Below are 24706 nucleotides of genomic sequence, written 5' to 3' on the forward strand. Positions count from 1 at the left end.
ACCGATTGATGTTAGACCACCAATGAAAACCTAGAAATACTGGACGGTCGTTTCGTTCTGTCTCGCGACTCCTCAGCAGTGAACATCGACGATCCCGCTCGCAAGATTCAAACTCAGGGTTTTCAATCTCGCGCGCGAACACCTAACTTCTAAACCACTGAGCCGGCAGGTATCCAACGGTGTTAATATCTAACCTCAACCAATCCAAAAGTAGTTGAAAATTTGAACAAACTATTGGATCAAAACTATGATTCTTATGTCATACCATTTAGTGTTTTCACACAAACTGATGAACCTTATGAGGGTTATCAAGCAGATTATACCTTTGGTTTCAATATCTTGAATAAATTCAGTTTAGGTTATATCTAATTACTATACTCTCACCTTAAACTATCAAATCCTCATACAATAGTCACTATTATAAAATGAATGATTGGAATTGTGTTATTATTTAAATCAGATTTTTTTACTAAATTGAATTCACTTACATAGACTACAGTTGAATGTATACAGAAATAATCGTTACAGAGTTATTGTATGCTTATTCAATTTCATCTGGCTAACGTTGGTCATCTTATGTAGGTTTTTTTTTCTGAACACATTTTTATACTACTTAAAAGCGAATTCAATAGTAACGATACAATAAAACGACATAAACATTTTACATATAAAAACGTTACTCAAAATTCAATCTTTTTATTTTGTTTTTGTTTCACACTTACACATTCTCTAATTTTTCTAATGCCAACCTATTTTTTTCAGTTTCCCAAGCTGTTTCTCTATAGACCAAATCAATTTCAGTTTCACGATCTTTGAGTAGGTCATATCGAATTTGTGGAACTAAATTGAACGCCTTGATTTGATTGATTTGGTTTTTCAATTAGAATATCAAACAGGAATGCATGAGATTTATGTAACTTTTAAAATTAAAATCATTGAATCTTAGCATAAAATAACATTCATTAAAGGTAATAAATAGAAACATATGGAACTGAAAACAACTGTCTATCAACTAATATCAAAGTCACAATCTTCAATACGAACGTCAAGACAGTTCTACAGTATGGAGCTGAAACTTATGGAACTACCACAACTATCATCAAAAAAGTACAAGTATTTATAAATAGTTTTCTACTCAAGATATTTAATATTCATTGACCGGATACCATCAGTCACAGTTTACTGTGAAAGAGGACAAACCAACTTCAAGTTGAGGAGGAAATTAGGAAAAGACGATGGAAATGGATAAGACATATATTACGGAAATCACTAAACTGAATCATGAAGCAAGCCCTAACTTGGAATTCTGAATAGAAGCAGAAAAAGGAATGCAAAAGAACACATTACATTGGGGAATAGAAGCAGATATGAAAAGGATGAATAAGAACTGGAAGGAGCTAGAAAGGATTGTCCAGGACAGCGTTGGATGGAGAATGCAGGTGAGCGGCCTATGCTCCTTGACGAGGGGTAATAGGTGTAAGTAAGTAAGTAATAGATAGGAAACTGAAGATCTGTTGGAAGCCACTGAGAAATATTACATAATTCTAAAATTTGAGTCTACGTTATTAATTAATACAGTTAGAAGGGAATTATGGTAACGTATATAATTACAGATATAGAATAAATGTGTTTGAATATTTGAGTAGTGACTACCTAATTATATTGAATATTCTTATGTGCTTGATGAATGCTGACTTGTAAAATATCAAGGGTTTAAAGCTCCTTGTTGGTTATCTTCAGCTGTTCATCATCGAATGTACTGGTCAGCATGCAACTTCATATGTTATCACTTACCAGTTCATGTTGTGGAAAATATAAAATTTTCATAAATTTTAAATCATGAACTGATCATAGTTAGACTACCATCGAAAGCCTGGAAACATTGAACAACTGATTCGTTGTACTACGTAACTCTTCAGGAGTGTACATCCGCAACTCCTCATCCTGCAATCGAATTCACAACCTCTTGTCTTGCACGTAAATGCTTAACCCTTAGGCCACTAAACAGACGGATATCAAATTTAGTGTACAACTCAGTATTGAACAACCCTTATCCATTATTCTGGAGGATAACTGTATCATACCCAATATGGTTGAAATCCACTGATCATGACTTCTCACTAAAACCTCAGGAATTACACCTTGAAGCTGGTCACTAATGAGCACATTGTAGTGCTTCGAGGTTTTCAATGGTGTTCAAAACATGGTAAGTTTGGGATTTAAACCATGAAACTTATATATATATATCTTACAGTTAAGCATTAAATATATTCATCAGTTCATTTTACCTCCGTTGGTAGACGAATTCTTTCTGGTAGGCGATTGTTTTGTTCTTTTAATTTTCTTAAACGATCTTTCAATTCTGCTACTTTTTGTCTGGTTTCCGCTTTCTTTCTTTCTGCTAATTCTACAAGACGATCATGTTCTGATTTTTGTTTAGTTTCTTCAATACTATAAGCTTTTGGATCAATGATGTCATGTACTTTTACACTAGTATCCTGTAAAATATTTAAAGGTGTTAAGTAAAGTATTTTTGTAATTTATCAAATTCGAAGTACACTATAATAGTAAAATGAAAGTATGGTATGTTATAAACATAGATGGCTACCACGATCCCCAATACGTTATCGCTCTATTGCGATGAATTCAAAAACGTTTTTGAGGATGACCAGGTCAAGAATCGACACTAGAATACGAAAGTACAAATAGTTGACTTAAGTGATCTAGTGATATGGTCAACGAAATATCTCATAGTAGATGATATACCACTATATAGGGAATGATGGTAAATCATTTGATAAGGATGTTAATATTCATTGACTGAGATAGTTTGGCCACGTGCTACATATACCTGAACACTGATTACCACGACGCGCAATGCTGACCAGTGTTAGGGATGGTTAAAAGAAAGTTAGGGGAGGCCAAGCCAAAACGTGGCATCAATTCATAAAGTCACAAACTTCTACTTTATGCCATGTTGGTAGATGCAGACTACTTGGTTGAGTTCCGAGTGACTATCTTAACTAATGGTAGGAGACTCCGAATAACATGGCTCAGATTCGGTCACAATGGCGTAGGTGTATACACTCTTTGTCATCCCATAAACTATGAGATTAAAATCACTTCATATCTTTCTTTCTACGAACTAAATCTTTCTTCCCGTACTATTTCTTGATATGCAATCTTCCTTTTTTATATTACCACCATTGGCTTAAGCACTCCTATGAATCCGGTGTTCATCTTGCTGTGCTAATGAGGCATGGTAACTTGGACCGATGAATATACGTGCCTGGTCCTACGTTGTAGCTGACTGACTGATGATCTCTGTGAAGTGAAGAACCTAACCGATACATATTTGTATTAGATACTTGGTTGATTCTATACCTATGTTTACCCTTTTTTTGTAATAATTAAAATTGATTCTGTAAATTGCATTAAACAAATTGATTATCAATTCTGTTTACTTTGTGGATCTTATGTAATCTGTTCTTACAGTATCTATGATTATCATACAATTGGTAAGAGATTATGTCACTAGATTAATTAATGGAAATATATAGATGTGAATTTTTGTAATCCTCGAATATCTGACTACAGTTAGATCGCATGATTGATTGTTATTGAAGCACACATGTCGCCAATCCTCGTCGTATATGATCATCGACTTAAATCATGTTAGTGAATAACGGAATTAAAATTAGTCAAATATGAGAATGAGGCTTGAATACGTATATTTCATACAATCGTTGATCCAGATAAATGAGGTAAGAAAAAACGAAGCAAAGCGAAATGACGAACAATAGAGATGGCGAACGAGCCAAATCAATTTAACCAAGAGTGTGTAGTAACCTACTTTTACCAAAAGAACGCGATTGATTTAATGGAAACAATCATTATTATAACCAATTGTACCAGTGATTTTTTTACTGTGCTCGTTTGTTTAACTGTGCTAAAGACAGCCATATTACTGCTCTATTATCTTTTGATTGTGACCTTGCACGAGTTCGGTTACGCTCACTAACGACACTTGTACTCCTTTGGCACGATCTCGGCATCCTTTCGATACCACGAGATCGCCAAGAAATACATCTCGACTACAGCCATCAACTACCTTCTGATATTTGTCTTACGGGGGATTTTGTCGGTTAACTGGCACGTAGTCTTCTTGTAGTAGTGTTCATAGTCAACCGCGACTCGACACCACGCTACAAGTGAATCGATATTTATAGTCAAACCAAAACTAAGTTACTGACATGTGATGAGTAACATAGATAATGCACAGATACATACCCCTTACAATAAAAACGGACAGTGATAACAAGTGAATAATTTAACAAGGTCAAAATATGACTCAAGAGGAACGAATAGATTGGTATGTCCAGAAACTAGACTAAGCTGAGTAAGATTAACATAGCAAACGACACTACAAAATAGCTGATATAACTCTTCAAGATAATATTGAACACTGAATGATAAAATATAGAACCCTTCGAATGGAGTTAGTTACACATAATCAACAAAGTGAATTATGATTTGAAAAGGATGGATACATTCAAGGAATCCAAACTCTCCGAATCTAAATAATTAACAAGCTAAATTGATGTGAAAACTATACTAATTATAATGGAGATCATATTAGTCATCCTTGTTGTCATAGTGATGTAAATGAGACAGAAATGAACATACATAATATTTGAAACTTTATTTACTAGGGTCCACCTATATTTGTAAGTAAATCTATTCGTTCATTATCCGTTATGTTTCAATTGATTGTTAGGCTCTGTTGACAGGATATCATCAGTAACAGCCTACTGTGGGAGACAACCAAAACCAGCTTCGAGCTGAAGAAGAAATTAGGAAAAGACGTTGGAGGTGGACAGGTCATATATTATTGAAATCATCAAATTGCGTCATGAAGCAAGCGCAAACTTAGAATCGTGAAGGGAAACGGAAAAGAGGAAGGCCCAAGAACGCACTGCATCGAGAATTGGAAGCAGACATGAAAAGGATGAATAGCGACTGGAACCAACTAGAAAGGATTGTTTGGGACAGAGTTGGATGGAGAGTGCTGGTTGGCAGCCTATGCTCCTCCATGAGGGGTAGCAGGGGTAATTATGTAATTGTTAGGCTATAAATATAAGCTAAAATAACGACTGAATTTAACCCATCACTTCTTGTGTATAAAATTTCGAACCGAATACTTTATTATCAGTTTAGGTGTTGTGGAGATTGTTAACTTTCTGATTGAAATCATGAGTCAATTGAAGCTAGACTACCAGGGTGGTCTAAACTGATAATTACCATGTGCTGACTAGTGACTAGCTTCGTGAGAAAATTCTCGGAGTTCTGGTGAGAAGCCGTGATCAGTGGAGCTAATCCGTGTCGGGTAGAAACAGGTGACTACCTCAGTACAATGGAAGTTGGTCGCGCAATTTCGTGGAATGGTTGATGTTAGACATTAACACCACTGGATGCCGGCTCAGTGGTCTAGTTTGTTAAGCGCCTGGAGCGAGACTCATAGGTCCTGGGTTCGAATCTCGCGGGGTGCGGGATCGTGGATGCGCACTGCTAAGGAGTCGCACAATAGGACGAAACGACCGTCCAGTGCTTCCAGGCTTTCCATGGTGGTCTAGCTTCAATTGACTCATGATTTCAATCAAAAAGAATACTTTATAATTTACCAGTCACCAAAGTAAATGAACACCTTTACATTGTTTACTGATGAATATACATGTGTGAGATAAGCAGTCAGAATTATCCATCATATGGCCAAATGAAGTGAATCCCAACTAATTTCTCTTTATGAAAGTTCCTTTTATCATGAACTATGACTTACAGCAAATTAACTGAAAGTAAGACAGAGTGGAAAAACTTTTCTGTCATACTGTGAACATTGGTAACCTCTTTAAAACTCACAAACCAAAGCTGCTTATGAGGGGCGAGACTATAATTTATAGACGAGCCAATCACGATTAAGAGAATGGGTCTCGGATTTTGACGTGAACTTCACTGATCTATTTGTCTAAATAACGTTTTGACATAATAGCTGATATCAGTTCGTAATGAAAAGCCTTAAATCTAATTCCTAACCTATAACCATCAACTGTAAATCATGATCCTTATTCTTCACACTTGTTTATTACCTCCATTTAACCGTAGTAAGGAAGTGGACATTCTCAAAGTCATATTAGCGTTGCTTAAAGGTCGTTCATAAATTATAGTCTCGCCGCTGTTTAACATCAGTATGCGATTATTCATGATGATGATGTATCATACCTGGATGCATCTCCATGAAAATAAAAAAAATATTTCAATTCTGGAACATATGTTGTTTTGAACTACTTTTCAGTTTATAAATTAACTTACAAATGTAGATGGAATTCGTGCACGATACTCCTTAATTTCTTTATCTTGCATTTCTTCTGTCATAAGTTCACAGACAAAAAGTGTTCCATCACTTCCAGCGCTTAAAACAAATCTTTCAAAAGAAATAGAATAAACATAGACATAACTATTCAGCAAAATAAGTTATTGTTTATACGGTGGTTAATCTCTAGTGAGTATATTTACAAAAAAAGATCTAGTCTGGACGACACATCAGTGGTGGAATATTAACCTCCATAAGGAACAGTTTAATTACTTACTTACATACTTACGCCTGTTACCTCTCATGGAGGAGCATAGGCTGTCAACCAGCACTCTCTATCTAACCCCGTCCCAAGCAGTCCTTTCCAGTTGGTTCCAGTTGCTATTCATCCTTTTCATGCCTGCTTCCAACTCTCGATGTAGTGTGTTCTTGGGCCTTCCTCTTTTCCGCTTCCTTTCACGATTCCAAGTTTGCGATTGCTTCGTGATGCAGTTTGAAGATTTGCGTAATGTGTTTCCTATCTACTTCCAACGTCTTTCCCTAATTTTCTTTTCAACTGGAAGGTGGACTGTTTTCTCCCACAGTAGATTGTTGCTGATGGTATTCGGTCAACGGATATTGAGTATCTTGAGTAGACAATCGTTTATAAACAGTTGTGTCTTTTTGATGATGGTTGTGGTAGTTCTTCATGTTTTGCTAAATACAGTAGAACTGTCTTGACATTCGTATTGATGATTGTGACTTGGATATTGGTTGACAAACAGTTGTTTTGAGTTCCATATGTTCTTCAATTGAAGGAATGCTGCCCTTGATTTACCAATGCTCGCCTTTATGTTTGAATCGCATCGTCGATGTTCAACGGTGATGCTTTCCAGGTATGTGAAAGATTACAAATTTTCCAGAGTTTCTTCGTCAAGTGTGATTGGGTTGGTGTTCTCCGTGCTGTATTTGAAGATCTTGCTTTTCCCCATGTGTATGCTTAGGCCCACTGATGCAGTAGCTAAATTGTTTAATAGTTATTGAAAATCTTTGTTGATTAAACTGGCTAAAAGCATATAATCCAGCATTCATGACCATTTCCTGGCACTTAAATTCTCTTATATGATACTTTTATCTGTCTAGCAGTAAGTCCAGAAACTTAGGACAATGATAGAGAACATATTAATGAAAAATATTATATCTTGATGGGATTTAAGATCTTGAATAGACACTGGATTGATAGCTTAACTCATAGCTTCAATCGGAAAAAAAATTGGCTTCATATGTGTGTGTGTGTTATTTTATTTATTTGAACACATAAATATTGGTACAAAGGGGCAACGAATACATATGCGCCACACAAGTCACGTGATTTGTGCATGGACTGTGATACTTTCCGGATGCCCAGACTGAAGCAGGTAGATTTTGAGGGGGTCACACTCAGAGCTTTCGACCTAAAGGTCTAATCAACAAGGCAATGGAGCAGCGTCACAAGATCCAGTCCCATAGTAGACAATGAAAATTTGTTCCCTCAGGATCCCGGAGCCCATGTGCACCACTGGTTTTGAATCAGGGTTTTCCAACTCTCCTAGGTGGTTTTTCCATGTCCACCAACCCGGTTAAAGCGTCTGACATTTGCTCTTTGTCCTCTCAATTTCTTAGAAAACACCAGTGGCACCAGAAGATAGTCAGTAGGACCTCTCTGGCAATGGTTGTATGCATGTGAGCATTTGAGAGGATTTCGAGAGAGGGAGAGCTGCCTCTCCCCAATCTCGGCCGTACCAGGGTATCTAAATTATAACTTTCAACCCGTTTGTTATTCATTGTTAATTTCATGTCATTGTGCTAATGTAGTATAGACAAATAGACATTTGTGTCACATCTGAAATTTATCATGTCTGATGACTAACTAATTAGAAAGAAAAATATCTTTTTCACTATAATAGTAATAATAACCATAATAATATTGAGCACAATAATAATGATCATAATATTAATAATAATAATGATAATAACGTTAAGATTGAAATCATGAGTCAGTTGAAGTTAGATCACCATGGAAAGCCGGGAAGCACTGGACGGCCGTTTCGTCCTAGTATGGGACTCCTCAGCAGTGCGCATCCACGACCCCGCCTCGTGGTATTCGAACCCAGGACCTACTGGCTTCGCACGCTAGCACTTAACCACTAGACCACTAGACGGTGATAATGTCTAACTACAACCAATCCACGAGGCGTGGTCGTGGATGCGCACTGCTGAGGAGTCCCATACTAGGACGAAACGGCCGTCCAGTGCTTCCAGGTTTTCCATGGTGGTCTAGCTTCAACTAACTCATGATTTCAATCTGTGAAAATTTCTAAAATCTCCACAAACCCATTCTGATAATAATGTTAAGAATTGAACAAGTACCAACAGATTAGAAAGAAGGATACCTGATTAAAATACAAAAGAAAGGCGATCTCAACAACTGTGATAACTACAGGGGCATCACTCTTCTCTCAATACAAGGGAACGTCTTCAACAGGGTATTGTTAAACAGAATGAAGGACTCCGTATACGCCTTACTTTGAGGCGAACACGCTGTATCCCGTAGAGATCTGTCGTATAGAGGACAAATACAGACACTACGGATCATTGTGAAACAGTGAATTGAATGAAATTCACCATCCTACGTCAATTTCATTGACTACGAGAAAGCATTTGGTAGAGTAGACAGGACAGCACTATGGAGGCTTCTTCGACACTACGGCGTGCCTCAGAAGATAGTCAATATCATACAGAATTCCTATGACGGATTAAACTGTAAAATCATACATGGAGGACAGCCCATAGACTCGTTCGAAGTAAAGACCGGTGTTAGGCAAGGTTGCTTACTCTCACCCTTTCTCTTTCTCCTGGTGATCGACTCGACCATGAAGACATCAACATCTAGAAGGAAGCATGGGATACATTAGACAGCTAGGATGCAGCTGGACGACCTACACTTCACAGATGATCTGGATCTTCTATCGCACACGTAACAACAGATACAGGAAAAGACGGCCAGTGTAGCAGCAGCCTCACCAGCAATAGGTCTCAACATACACAAAAGGAAAAGCAAGATTCTCCGATACAACACAGAATGCAACAGTCGAATCACAATTGACGGAGAAGATTTGGAAGATGTAAAAGCTTTACATATCTGGGCAGCATCATTGGTGAACACGGTGGATGTGATGTAGATGTGATGGCGTAGATCGGGAAAGCAAGAGCAGAATATCTACAACTGAAGGGCATCTGGAACTCGGAACAACTGTCAATCAACACCAAGATCAGGATTTTCAATACGAATGTCAAGAGAGTTCTATTGTGTGAGACGGAAACTTGGAGAACTACGGACTCCATCATCCAGAAGTTGCAAGTATTTATTAACAGTTGTCTATGTAAAATACTTCGAATCCGTTGGCCAGACACTATAATCACCAATCTACTGTGGTAGAGAACAGACCATATTCCAGTGGAGGGATAAATCATCAGGAAGAAGTGCTGGAAGTCGATAGGACACATATTGAGGAAATCACCGAACTGTGTCACAAGGCAAGCCCTTACACGAGAAATGGAGACAGATATGAGAAGAATGAACGAAAATTGGATGGAAATGGAAAGGAAGGCTTAGGAGAGAGTGGGTTGGAGAATGCTGGTCGGTGTTTTATGCTTCATTGAGAATAACAGGCGTAGGTAAATAAACAAATATGTTAGTAACAATGCTATAATTTCATCAAAGAAAACATACTTTTCATCATATGTAAGCGCTATACGATTGACACGTCCACGTTGATTATCATGTAAACGATACATCCAATATCCTTTAAATTTTGTTAAATCAAATGGTTTATCTAATAATTGTATACATATTGTACCATCATTAAAACCAATCAATAAACGATAACCAGAATTACAAAATGTCCAAAATGTAATAGATGTATCTTTTTTATTTAATATACAAATTGCATTATTTGGTTCGGTTGCATGAATTCGATTTAATAATGTAATATGATTTGGATCAATTATTTCTAGATTATCGATTTTCTCATTATTGATTATTGTATCATCATCTTGGGATTGTTCTAAATTTGTTACCTTGGTAACTAAATCATTTAACTGATTTTGTTCTTCTGTTTGTTTATTTGTTTGACGTAGTTTTTCAATGGTATCATCAATAGTTAATAATGGACCACCTAATTCACATCTATATAAATATCCTTTATCGAAATCATCCTAAAATTGAGAAAGTAATAACCAGGAATTATTATTATCATTATTGATTTATTAATAATAAACTTCAAAATGTAATATCTTTGAAAATATAAATCACTTAGATATGACTCTAGAATTTATGGATGGTCTTTGAGCGACGCTAAAGGGATCCCCAAATGCTTTGGTACGAAGAGGCAGTTCTCCGTCTTTTGAAATCCTCTCAAATGGCCACGTGCATACAACCAATGCCAGGTGTTATAGCCCAAAGCCGCCAATCAGAAGCAGGGAATTATCGTTCGCATCAAGGACGCGTACAACACGTGCGAGCAGCCTAGAGTTCTGATTGGTCCTGTTTTCCTAACACCAGGGAAATCCTACTCACTGCCTTCTGATGCCACGGATGTTTTCTAAGAAATTAAAAGGACGAAAAGCGAATGTCCGACGCTTTAACCGGGTTGGTGGACATGGAAAAACCACCTAGGAGAGTTGGAAAACCCTGATTCAAAACCAGTGGTGCATATGAGCTCCAGGATCCTGAGGGAACAAATTTTCATTGTCTACTATGGGACTGGATCTTGTGACGTTGCTCCACTGCCTTGTTGATTAGACCTTTAGGTCAAAGGCTTCGAGTGTGGCCACCTAAGAAAACCACTTGCTTCGTTTTGGTCACCTGGGCAGTATTCCAGCTCTCACACAAATCGAATGGTTTATGTGACGCATATCTATTTGGTGCCTTCTTGGATCACTGTGTATGTCTTTGAATAAATAAATAAAAGAGACAATTCACCTACTCTCCAGTGTCAAAAAGGAATTGAGGAATTAAGATTCAGAGTTAAAGTTTATAGTTTTCATCATTAATTGATACCAACTACAATCCTAAAACGTCGTTTAACTATGTGGATGAATGAATTTAGCACCTAAATCCAAGACTTTCTATCCTTAATTTGATTGGTTCGCCTATAGATTATAATCTCACCATTATGTAATTATTGAGTTCAAAAATACCTAAACTTATAAACGTATCTTTCGATTTGTGATAATTTAAGATTGTCATGATTATATGAATTTGCTTTCAAGCGCACTTTAGCATCTCTACTTCGATGATTGACTTTTGATCATTTCCCTTCGAGATAACAAACAATGCAATTTCACATTACAGTGTATAAATTCAAGTTGTCATATATTGTAACAAACACACTTTTAAGATATAGTCATTGAACATGAACATGATACTATCACCATTGGATGCCGGTTCAGTGGTCCAGCAGGTTAAGCGTTCGCGCGTGAGACCGAAGGCCTTGGGTTCGATCCAAGCGAACGGGATCGTGGATGCGCATTGCTGAGGAGTCCTACAATAGGACGAAACGTCCGTCCAGTGCTTCCAGGTTTCCAAAGGTGATGTAACATCAATCGGTTCATGGTCTCAATCAAGAACATGAAAGACTTCAATCGAAACTCAATTCAAAGCAACACAATATGCATTAAAACGACCTCATTAAGAATGTTGAATTTCGGTAAGAAAAAATTTAAAAAAAAACATCAGTCAATCCAATAGATATGAACTGAGTGAATGTTGTTTAGATATTTCTAATCGTTACTTTATGAACTGATGTTGATTAAATAAATATTGTTAGTCTAGAATAGCAACTGGAAAGGATTGTCCAGATTAGGGTTGGATGGAGAGTGTTTGTGGGCGGCCTATACTCCTCCACGAGGGGTAACAGGTGTAAGTAAGTAAGTAAGTAAGTAAGTAAGTAAGTAAGTAAGTAAGTAAGTAAGTAAGTAAGTAAGTAAGTAAGTAAGTAAGTAAGTGAAGTAAGTAAGTAAGTAAGTAAGTAAGTAAGTAAGTAAGTGAGTGAGTGAGTGAGTGAGTAAGTGAGTGAGTGAGTGAGTGAGTGGGTGAGTGAGTGAGTGAGTGAGTGAGTGAGTGAGTGAGTGAGTGAGTGAGTGAGTGAGTGAGTGGTAGAGTAGAGTGAGTGAGTGAGTGAGTGAGTGAGTGAGTGAGTGAAGTGAGTGAGTAGGTGAGTGAGTGAGTGAGTGAGTGAGTGAGTGAGTGAGTGAGTGAGTGAGTGAGAGTGAGTGAGTGAGTGAGTGAGTGGTGAGTGAGTGAGTGAGTGAGTGAGTGAGTGAGTGAGTGAGTGAGTGAGTGAGTGAGTGAGTGAGTGAGTGAGTGAGTGAGTGAGTGAGTGAGTGAGTGAGTGAGTGAGTGAGTGAGTGAGTGAGTGAGTGAGTGAGTGAGTGAGTGAAGAGTGAGTGAGTGAGTGAGTGAGTGAGTGAGTGAGTGAGTGAGTAGTGAGTGAGTGAGAGTGAGTGAGTGAGTGAGTGAGTAAGTAGAGTGAGTGTAAGTAAGTAAGTAAGTAAGTAAGTAAGTAAGTAAGTAAGTAAGTAAGTAAGTAAGTAAGTAAGTAAGTAAGTAAGTAAGTAAGTAAATCTAGAATTACTGGAAAACTGTTTCATTTTGTTATGAAACTCATTAACAGTACATATTCACAATTACAGTAAATGTACAAATAAGGAGCTTCAGATTACACGGTAAGGATTTTATTAGTAGACAAGTCAACTGGAATCTTACTGTCTGTATTTCCGATTTCTGTTAACCTGGAATACTGAGCCACTGTTAGTTATCAGTGACAGCTATGTCACTTTTGGCTTAGTTGAACTACACAGAACAAAGATTCTCCTTAGAGCTCGAAATCAATCATCAATAAGCTACAGACTAATATTCGGAATGTGACTTTGAATATATTGTTTATTATGTAAATAGTTTGTATCATAGTTAATTCAACGATTAATATGTATGAGCTCACTTAGTGTTAGCGGAATATAGATCAGATCAAAGCATATTCCATTCACTATTCCATTGGTGCACGCTGATTGGCTAATTCTTATCCAATCAGTGCTAGTCGATACTTAGAGAAGACTCTAGAATCTTCTCATGTAAAAAAAAAACTATAAATTTACTAACGTTTTTTCTTATTGTGCTTCTTACTTCCATTTACCCTTGTTATCGCAACACAATTTCTGGTTCATGGACTTGTCGAGTGAACTGGTGCCCAAGAACACTAAGCAACAGGAATAGCTTGGTTGTAATATGAGAGAGTTATAACACTTAGATAGACAACTTCAATTGTTACAGATTCATTTGTAACAGTTTCTATGTTATGACACATCTGTCTGATTGATACAGACTTTTGGATAAGGCTTTTTAATAGCTCATCATATGACTATTAAGTCATTTTTACCATTTTAATAACCTAATTCTTTTGACAGGGGATTGTAGCCTTCATTGCATAAACCTCTTATATTCATGTCCTATATTCATCTATACTTATGATTATATCTGTACTATTATTATTTTATTGGATGCAAATAACCATGTTGCACTATTCATTATCAACTCTGAATAATAATCAAGGATTATAACGACTAATATTTTGAGTACACTTGCGATAGACTTTTACGTTCCCCCGTTCATCGTTTATCCGCCAAAGTGAATATGCATGAAATATCAACATTCAAAGTATTCGTATTCGACTTTCTTTTATCCGCGTTCTTATTAAATGAATTTGTTTACAGAACATGTACAACATACGTACGTTGTATATTTTCTTTATAGAACTAACAGTTTGATCATACTACAGTCAAACCGCGAGCATGTAACATTTATAATAAAAAAAACTTACTAGAGATACCCAAAATTGATTTGGTTCGCTTTTATCCAAACATCCATAAAGTAATGGTGATGGATTTGATGGATAAGAAGGTGTCCAATTAGCAATTTCAGACAGTACACCTTGATAAATAACCTCCTCGGCTAAAAGAAACATAATAAATATATAATATCAGAAGGGGTTTGTGGAAATTTTTAGAAATTTCAATAGTTGAAATCATGAGTCAATTGAAGCTAGATCATCATGGAAAACCTGGAATCACTGAGCAGCCGTCTCGTTCTGGTCTATTGTGAGACTGTATCTTACTGAAGAAAATGGTGGACGGTGGCTCAATTTCATGGATTAGTTGAAGTTAGACATTAACACCGTTGGATACCGGCCGGTCTCAGTGGTCTAATAGTTAAGCGCTCGCGCTCGAGACTGATAGATCCTGGGTTCGACTCACGCGGGGGGTGGGATCGTGAATGCGCATTGCTGAGGAGTCCCGTACTAGGACGAAATGGCCTTCCAGGTTTTCCATGGTGATCTAGCTTCAATTGACTCATGACTTCAACTATTGAAATATATGATAGTCATAATGATGGAAACATCGGAAGTTTTACAATTAAGTATCCATATCACAAATATATTACTTATGAATAATTAAAATGATCCTATTACCATCAATACAAAATTGATCATAATTATTATATCTAGAGCTTAGATTCTTATTATATCGCGTATAACTTGAACAACTCAAATGCTAGAACCAACCAAGTTGCAAATGAGAAGACAGAAGACAAGCGAAAGAAATGCTATCCCAAACAGTGTCAATTATGGTACAAAACTGTCAGGTATTTATCGGTTTTTTAGTAAAAATGAAATCATCATCATCTTCCTCAAATCCGCATACAGGGGGTTATTAGTATTTGTTTAATAGAGAAGTTATGCTTCGAGATTCTGGAATTTTCTTCCAAAAGATGATTGGATAGAATATCTTCGGCTCTTTCTGAACATCTTAGAGCTTCTTCGAGCTCACCCGTGGGCCATCCTCACAATAATTCGTTTGGAAGTTTGATAAAAATTGAATGGATTATTTTAATTCATTGTCATCTTGATGAAATAAGTCTTCATTGATAAACAAACTGTCAAAATGATCAAATATGATCATTCGACCGTAAGATTTCATTATAATTTAATTGATCAACTTCATAACTACAAGAATAAAAATAGGTTTTAATTTTTTTAATTGATCCTATTGAAACGTTTAACCAAAACTACCGAGTTACTCTGGGAAACAAGGAAGGATCGGATGCATACGTGAAGGTGAGGATTGGCAAAGAAAAGACTGTCTGTCAACCAGTGCCAAAGTGACAATCTTCAATTCGAACGTCAGGACAGTCTTACTGTATGGAGTTGAAACTTGGAGAACCAATACAACCATCATCAAACATGTACAAGTATTAATAAATAGTTGTCTACGCAAAATACTCAATATCCGTTGACTGGATGCCATCAGCAACAGCCTACTATGGGAGAGAACAAACCAGCTTCCATCTGAAGAAGAAATTAGGAAAAGACGTTGGAAGTGGATAGGACTATACATTACGGAAATCACTAAACTGCATTACGAAGGAAGCCCTAACTTGGAATTGTGAAGGGAAACCGAAGAGAGGAACACCGAAGAACACACTGACAAGTCCCAAATATGACGAAACGCGCGTCCTGGATTCCAGCGCTAGCCACTATTCATCTTTGCAAATAATAACTATATCCAAAAGCATCATAACAAAGAACACTTGACTCTGGGTACTAGTAACACAAAAAGTATGGGAACTGTTACCATTAAATACTGGTTTAATGAATATATGAAAATGTAAAGTAACTGTTAGATGTATTGAAAATCTGAAATTACGATATTAATCCAACAAAACAGTAGTGGTGTCATACATCATATCCTCAAAATGATCAGAAATGGAGCTTGTTGCTAATTCATTATTATATTGGTCGTTTGAAATTTTCCATTGATGTTTAGGATTGCAGTTGACCTGTCTCTTATTGACATATGTGAGTCGTGTGAGGATTGCCTCGATATTGTTTTTAGTAAAAGGCATTTTAAGCAGAGATGGATAGTGACTAGTAGTTGAATCCAGGATTCGTATCTCATCCTATTTGGGACTCGTTAGCTGGATCGGCCTGCATCCCAGTGTTGACACTCACTTTATATGACTTTACTGCTATCCATCATCCACCTCTGCTTATTAATAAGTAATGTAATTAACTTATAGCGACTCACGTGCAATTGAGTTTATTCTCATTTAACTCAGTTAAGCCCTTTTGCTAACTTATTTAGCGGACAAAGTCATCCTCACTATAACAACTTGTACTTTTATTATTATTGTTCTTACATGAAATATGTCTGAACGAACACTGTTTACCGCCTACGCAGATATTCATTCTGCCAACTTCATTATTAACTGCTCAATCTATTCGTTGATTCATCCATATCCCTATATATATGTACATTTACACTTACTACTACTGCTACTGCTACAATCGTACTTCGCTTGCTCATTCGTTTTGCCTCTCTGCTGTGTGGTCCGAATTATCTACTAAATAAACTGTGGTAGCTGCTTCTTTTTACCTTCTGATTTCAAACACCGTTGAAGATTATACGATAACGGTTCGAAGGTGATTATTTATCGAAGCACAGCCACTACAAACTTACGAAATGAAGCAAATAAGGAAGATACGAAAATCAGTCGTGCAAGCAGAACCAAAAAATACATTACTATTTAGTCAGTGGGTTAAATTAAAATGTTTTTGTAGTGAGACTTGAATTCAATGCAGTCAGTCACAACGTAGAACCTGGTACATCGTCCCAGGTTGCCAGAACCCATGAGTAAAGACAGATGAAATTGTCAGGACAAATCCCAAAATAGTAGAGGTATTAACAGTATCAGTGATTAAAGAAATGGATGCACCTGTGGAATTGGCCACGATTTCTAGCCATGACTTTTGAAGCCTCTAACCATTGGCTACGATAATCACCCCGACCACAACCAGGTTGTCTACACTCATTAACATGGATTAGTCCAACTATCCATGACTACATGGAGTGATGCTATATTTTTGGTTTGTCCGCCTCCACCTTTTTTCCGGCCTACTCCTACACCAGAATACATCACCAGTCGAGATAGTTGGACATACGTAACGCTTATCTCAGCTACCTCAATTGATGAAGATTTACTACTTCACCAATCAAATTCCCATGCTTACTTAATACCCTATTCTTCACCCACGCATTTCTTAATGTGAAAAAAGCCAGTTTTTATTTCGTCTATTCAGATATAAAGTTGTTCTTTCTGTGCTGTGTTCCATTGTATTCTATATTTGAATATTACTATTCACTCAATATCTTTCATCATCTATGATAAATCAAATGAAGTTAGACTGAGGTAAATTGAAAATATCGAACAGAAAAAATGTTAATAATAATAACCTGAATGGAATTCATCATTCTACGTCAACTTCATTGACTACGAGAAAGCATTTGGTAGAGTAGACAGGACAGCACTATGGAGGCTTCTTCGACACTACGGCGTGCCTCAGAAGATAGTCAATATCATACAGAATTCCTATGACGGATTAAACTGTAAAATCATACATGGAGGACAGCCCATAGACTCGTTCGAAGTAAAGACCGGTGTTAGGCAAGGTTGCTTACTCTCACCCTTTCTCTTTCTCCTGGTGATCGACTCGACCATGAAGACATCAACATCTAGAAGGAAGCATGGGATACATTAGACAGCTAGGATGCAGCTGGACGACCTACACTTCACAGATGATCTGGATCTTCTATCGCACACGTAACAACAGATACAGGAAAAGACGGCCAGTGTAGCAGCAGCCTCACCAGCAATAGGTCTCAACATACACAAAAGGAAAAGCAAGATTCTCCGATACAACACAGAATGCAACAGTCGAATCACAATTGACGGAGAAGATTTGGAAGATGTAAAAGCTTTACATATCTGGGCAGCATCATTGGTGAACACGGTGGATGTGATGTAGATGTGATGGCGTAGATCGGGAAAGCAAGAGCAGAATATCTACAACTGAAGGGCATCTGGAACTCGGAACAACTGTCAATCAACACCAAGATCAGGATTTTCAATACGAATGTCAAGAGAGTTCTATTGTGTGAGACGGAAACTTGGAGAACTACGGACTCCATCATCCAGAAGTTGCAAGTATTTATTAACAGTTGTCTATGTAAAATACTTCGAATCCGTTGGCCAGACACTATAATCACCAATCTACTGTGGTAGAGAACAGACCATATTCCAGTGGAGGGATAAATCATCAGGAAGAAGTGCTGGAAGTCGATAGGACACATATTGAGGAAATCACCGAACTGTGTCACAAGGCAAGTCCTCACTTCAATTCCTAAATTTCAAATGAGAAGCGGAAGATCAAAGAACACATTACACCGAGAAATGGAGATAGACATGAGAAGAATGAACAATAACTAGATAGAACTGGAAAAGAAGGCTTAGGACAGAGTAGGTTGTAGAATGCTGATCGGCGGCCTATGCTCCATTCAGAGTAACATTTATATGTATTCTTAGAAATAGATAAGTAATCTTAAAGTTCAACATTTACCAGTATCGAATTTTTGTTTATCTTCATCAGTTTCCGGTTGTAATCTTGCATTCATACGTCGAATTTCTTGTCTATTCTGTTTTTCTTTTTCATATTGTGCTAATTTATTCATTGTATATTCTTCATGATCTAAACGTGATTTGATACTCATGAATTGATAGGATTTAGTTATTTTAATATTAGATAATGCAAATGTTTTAGAATGATCATATTTTTCATTTTCTGATGGGCATTGTACCTAGAAGTGAAGTAAATTTGTTAAGAATTCAAATCATAAAAATGATAGTGATCGGATGTGTTAATGTGATCATAAAAATGGATTGTATCGATAACATACGATGGCGAGACTATGAATTACGGATGAGTCAATCAGATTTAGGGCAACTGGTCAGTTCGTAATGAAAAGCTTTAAATCTAATTCCTAACCTTAACCATCAACTGCAAATCATGATCCTTATTCTTCACACTTGTTTATAACCTTCAGTTAGCCCTAGTAAGAAAGTGGACATTTTCAACGTCACATTAACGTTGCTCAAAGGTCGTTCATAAATTATAGTCTCACCAAAAAATTTTATACCAATGAATGTTGACCTGAAATGACGATTTCTAAATTCTTTTTGATTGAGACCATGAATCGATTGATATTAGACCACTATTGAAAATCTGGAAGCACTGGCCGACCGTTTTGTCCTAGTATTGGACATTAACACCGTTGGATACATGCTCATTGGTCTAAAGTTTCAGTGTTCGCACGTGGGACCGAAAGTCCTGGTTTCGGAATCAGAGAGCAGGATTATGGATGAGGACTGCTCATGAGTTCCATACCAGGACGAAATGGCCTTTCAGTGCTTCCAGGTTTTTCATAGTGATCTAGCTTCAATTGACTCATGATCTCAACTATTAAAGTATAGATAAATTGTTTCTTCATTACTTTTTCTCAAAAATTACCTGCCTATTGTGTTCGTTCAAATGTTAAGTAAAAGGTAACTTCTGAGAACTATTCATGGACTAATGCTATACAACATATATTCTTATTGTATAACTATTCAGTAACTCGATTATGTATATCTATATTCTTCTCATTATATGTTTCCATTTGACCTACAGACTATTATGATACGATTTACTATTCTTAAATTATACTCAAACTCCGACTGGAGCCCCTCTGGGGCTACTGCTGGTCCCAGGCCCGGGTGAAGGAGGAGGGTTGGGCATGGGGTTAGCGACCCCATCCTGTAGAAAACTAACTCGCTAAAAAAACGCTAACCAGAAAAAGAACAAAGAAAATATTACACAGAGTGGTTTGGAGAATGCCGATCGGCGGTCTATGCTCCATTGGGAGTAACAGGCGTAAGTGAGTAAGTAAATAAATTATACTAAGTTTAATAATTACCGTCTCCGTCAATCACAGCCACTTTTATGGCTTGATCTTGTATGAATGTTATTTCCTATTTCATGGTGTGATGTGATCTGTTCGGCTGGTATATAAACCAATTATGTTCGAAATACATGATTTATTAATGGTTTTCTCTAGACCCAACTGGCAGGGGACCAACAAGCACGTTAGGCTGTTCATACCGATTGAATGTCATTGGTTTGGCACAGTACTAAGATTGAATAAGACGTATCTTGATTGATCAACAAGTATCACATAATAACTAAGTTAAGTATATAATTCATAATTAAACTTACAGTTAATACACAACCATTTTCTAAATAAACAATAATTTCATTCATTTCTTTATTATTCATAGAAAACCATTCTAATCTTACGACTTTTCCATGAACATGAATAAAACCAATAGGTGATAAATGAGTAGTATGTACATTAAAAAAGAAAACAGTTTCATCTTTACTCTAAAGAGAAAAGGAAAGAAAAAAAACAGATCAATAATAGTCAGTTAGAATTTTCAATATAATATCATGTCAAACACATTACTATCTACACAGTTGAAACCATGAGTCGACTATCATTGAAAATCTGGAAGGATTAGATGGTCGTCTCGGTCTAGGATGAGACTTTTCAGCAGTATGTATCCACGATCTTGACGTCCAAATGCCTAAAGGCTTTCAATGGTGGTCTAGCTTAGATACACAAATCCCTAATCTGATAATAATCATGTGATTAGCTTCAGGATGTAACTCCTAGAGTTCCATTGAGAAGTCGTGACTAAGGTAGTCCAATCCGTGCCGGGTATGAGACGAATATATATATCGCAGTCAATGAGTGAAGGGTTGTAAAAGATCGTGGATTGATTGAAGCTAGATATTGATGCCATTGGATGCCGTCATAGTGGTATAGAGATTTGGAAAACCCTAATTCCAAACCAGTGGTGCACATGGGCTCCAGGATGTTGAGGGAACAAATGGCGTATGAACCAATTACCAGTCGCTGGCTACCATGGGACTGCATCTTGCGACGTTGCTCCACTGCCATGTGGATCAGACCTTTATGTCACAGCCCCCCAAAAAAACCACCTGGGCAGTATCACAGCCCTCACACAAATCAAGTAACTTGTGTGGAGCACATTCATTTGCCGCATCCTTGTATCAATGTTTGTGTTTAAATAAATAAATAAATAAATAAATAATAAAAACCATACGTTCAATACGTTCATTTTCAAATGATCTATCAATTGTCTCAAACTTCATTGTTCTTTCATTTCTATAACAATTACTCACTATTCCCATTCTCTTCGATTTGTTCTTCTCAACCTTCCTGATTGATGTGTTATATACTACTTATGTCGATATAAGTAGCATACACCATATATTTATACATTTAAACAAATTTTTCTTTTTCTATTCTCTTTATAATTCAGTTGGAATTTCCATACATGTTAGGACCCGAGGAACATAATGAATGGTATTTTGGGATCTATTGATGGACCAATACTAAACCTATATTTCTATCGTATAATTATCAAGTAACTAAGCTATTCATATTCATGTTCCTCTGATTATAAGCTTCATTTTGATCTATGAACTATTATTCTACGATTTACCTTTCTTGGATTATGCCCTGTCTATTAATTACTACCTCCCTCATTCACAGCCACATCTGGCTAATTCTTGTACGAATGTTGTTTCATATTTTATTGGTGCGTTGTGGTCTGTCTGGTTGGTATATAAACAGAGTGTGTTTGAAATATAAGGATTCATATTGCAGAGGCTGAGATTGGTGTTCTGGACTTAACTGGCTGGGCTAGGCGGGAAGCAGGACCAATCAGGACTCTAGGCTGCTCGCATGTGTTTTACGCGTCCTCTGTCCGATCGATAAGTCACTGCCCTCTAATCGGCGGTCACAAGTTATAACAATACATAAAGAAGTACATTTTTTCTCGAAAAAAAAAAGAAAAAAAAGTTGAGATATTTACTCCAGTTATAAATAATTTCCCTGATGGACTATAAATCATTGATGTAATTGCTAATGTATGCGGTTTAAGTACTTGTCCAAGATCTAATAAAGCATATTGTTGTTTTGTACGTTTTATTAATTCTTCTGAATTTTCACCAAATTTGATTAAACGTAATACACCATCTTGATGGCCAACAATTAAAATTTTCCCTTTTGGATCAACCTGAAGTAAGATCAACAAAAAATAAAACACAAAAATAACCCAAATGATTCGTTTATCTTCAAGGCAAGACTATAACGAACCAATCAGATATAAGATAATAGGTCTTACATTTTGGCGCGAAATTCACTCATCCATATTTGGATAAATAGAGTTTTGGCATTATATCCGATATTTAATTCGTGAGATAAACCCTTATGCAGATTTATAATCCTCATTTAGTCCTAGTTATTAGGTGAACACTGTCAAGGTCAGTTTAGCGTCGTCGCTCAAAGGTCGTCCATAAGTCATAGTTTCACCTATTTTCATTTATCAATTTACCTTAATGATAATTAACCGTCAGAAAACTGAATTCAAACTTATTTCAAAGAAAATCTAAGTGATTTTTTTTTCAAACATGGAATATAAGTTTTGTAAAGAGGTACCATGTTGGGGTAGTTTTATTTCACAGAAATTGATCTGAGTAGAAAAAGCGTATGTGATCGAACAGCTCAAGTAATAATTCAAGTTTAGAAGGATTCATGCTTCTATACCATTCCCGTCGCCATATGATATGCTTGAATGCTACTATGAGTTCACCTTACTTGGTAAACGGAACGAAGGTTAAAGATACAGTGATACGATAGACCAATCTAATCCGTTGTCCCCAGCCTTGCTAACTAAATCAAGAAGTCTTGATGAGGCGTAGAGAATGTATTCTACAAGCATCCAGAAAATATAAGGTCACTAAGCACACAAATCACGCTTAATTATACAATGATAAAAACGCCTTTGGGAGAGCCACAAAATAGCGTACTAAAAAAAATCCGTCAACCAATGGCAGCAAAGGATTTCCAAGTGGGAAATGTAAGCTGTGAGTCGACTAAGCGTCTCTTGTCACGAAAACATAAAATTCGAATTTTTAGAATAAAATTACAAAATTAGGACCTTTTCCAAATGAGTTTTAGGGATCTAACGTCCTCAACATGATCAAAGAGCATTGGGTAGCTGTTCTAGTCGATCTTTTTTAAAACAATTCACAATTATGATTTAACAATTAGATAAAACCAAGTATCAGATGTGAAAGTGAGGATTGGCAAAGAAATGACCGCATTCCTACAATTCAGGAACATATGGAATTCAAAACAACTTTCAGTTAATATCAAAGTCAGAATCTTCAATACGAACGTCAGGACAGTCTTACTGTATGGAGCTGAAACTTCGAGAACTAATACAACCATCATCAAGAAGACACAAATATTTATAAATAGTTGTCTACGCAAAATACTCAATGTTAGTTGGCCGGATACCATCAGCAACAGCCTACTATGGGAGAGAACAAACCAACTTTTATCTGAAGAAGAAATTAGGAAAAGACGTTGGAAATTGATAGGACCATATATTATGGAAATGACTAAACTGCATTACGAAGCAAGCTTTAAATTGGAATTGTGAAGGGAAACCGAAGAGAGGAAGACCGAAGAACACACTGTTTTGAGAACTGGAAGGAGGCATGAAAAGGATGAATAGCAACTGGAAAGAACCGCAAAGGATTGTCCAGGACAGGGTTGGATGTAGATTACTGGTGGGCGGCCTATGCTCCTCCACGAGGGGCAATAGGCATAAGTAAGTAGGTAAGTATTATGTACTCAAGACATCAATTGAGATGGTTCTCACTTTTAACTTCAATCAGTTTGTGATATCACGCGACCATTATCAAGTCATTCAATCATTCAGTCAGTAATAATGAATGTGTGTTAGCCTGAGTAGTTAAATCACTTCAGCAAAACGAGAAAAAATGAATAGCACGAATACCATAGAAGTCACAATAATAGAATTAGTAATGGTAATGATAACGATTAAACATTGAAAATTTGGTTTGAAGAAGCTAAATAGAAATGTATACATATGAAGGTTTGCTGAAATTAAAGATATAGAACCAGATAAAGAGTAAATGTGTCTGCTAAAAGGCAATTAATTGACAGTAGTATCACCCAACTCCAAGAATCGATCTTGGTCATCACTTGTCAAGCAGCCTGAATCCACCAACACACCTCCAACTAACTGTCAACGATTTCATAGAGGGATGCAACGTTTTGGTTTTACCACTATTAGCGTGCATATGAATTATTTCTACTCTATCAAATGTTATTTATCGAGGCAGAAGTTTGTTGTTTACACACAACACACGTCTCAATCTTCTTGATCAAAAGAGATTCACAAAATCATCTAAAGACTAGCTATGTTTGTAT

At 36.7% G+C, this 24706-nt stretch overlaps 1 protein-coding gene across 1 annotated transcript in view; it reads right to left on the reverse strand.

Moving 5' to 3' along the window:
• Positions 1–24706, reverse strand: part of WDR52 (Cilia- and flagella-associated protein 44) — an 80770-nt gene that overhangs the window by 37717 nt on the left and 18347 nt on the right. Inside the window, exons 8-15 of the mRNA XM_051208158.1 lie at positions 22275–22478; positions 20590–20754; positions 18898–19135; positions 14266–14396; positions 10119–10603; positions 6367–6478; positions 2289–2498; positions 723–853 (exon numbers count right to left, since the gene is read on the reverse strand). Of these exons, the coding sequence (XP_051065942.1) occupies positions 723–853; positions 2289–2498; positions 6367–6478; positions 10119–10603; positions 14266–14396; positions 18898–19135; positions 20590–20754; positions 22275–22478 (1676 nt within the window). The remainder of the gene's footprint in view (positions 1–722; positions 854–2288; positions 2499–6366; positions 6479–10118; positions 10604–14265; positions 14397–18897; positions 19136–20589; positions 20755–22274; positions 22479–24706) is intronic.

This window comes from Schistosoma haematobium, chromosome 4 (genome assembly GCF_000699445.3).
Source record: "Schistosoma haematobium chromosome 4, whole genome shotgun sequence".
NCBI classification, from domain to species: Eukaryota; Metazoa; Platyhelminthes; class Trematoda; order Strigeidida; family Schistosomatidae; genus Schistosoma; species Schistosoma haematobium.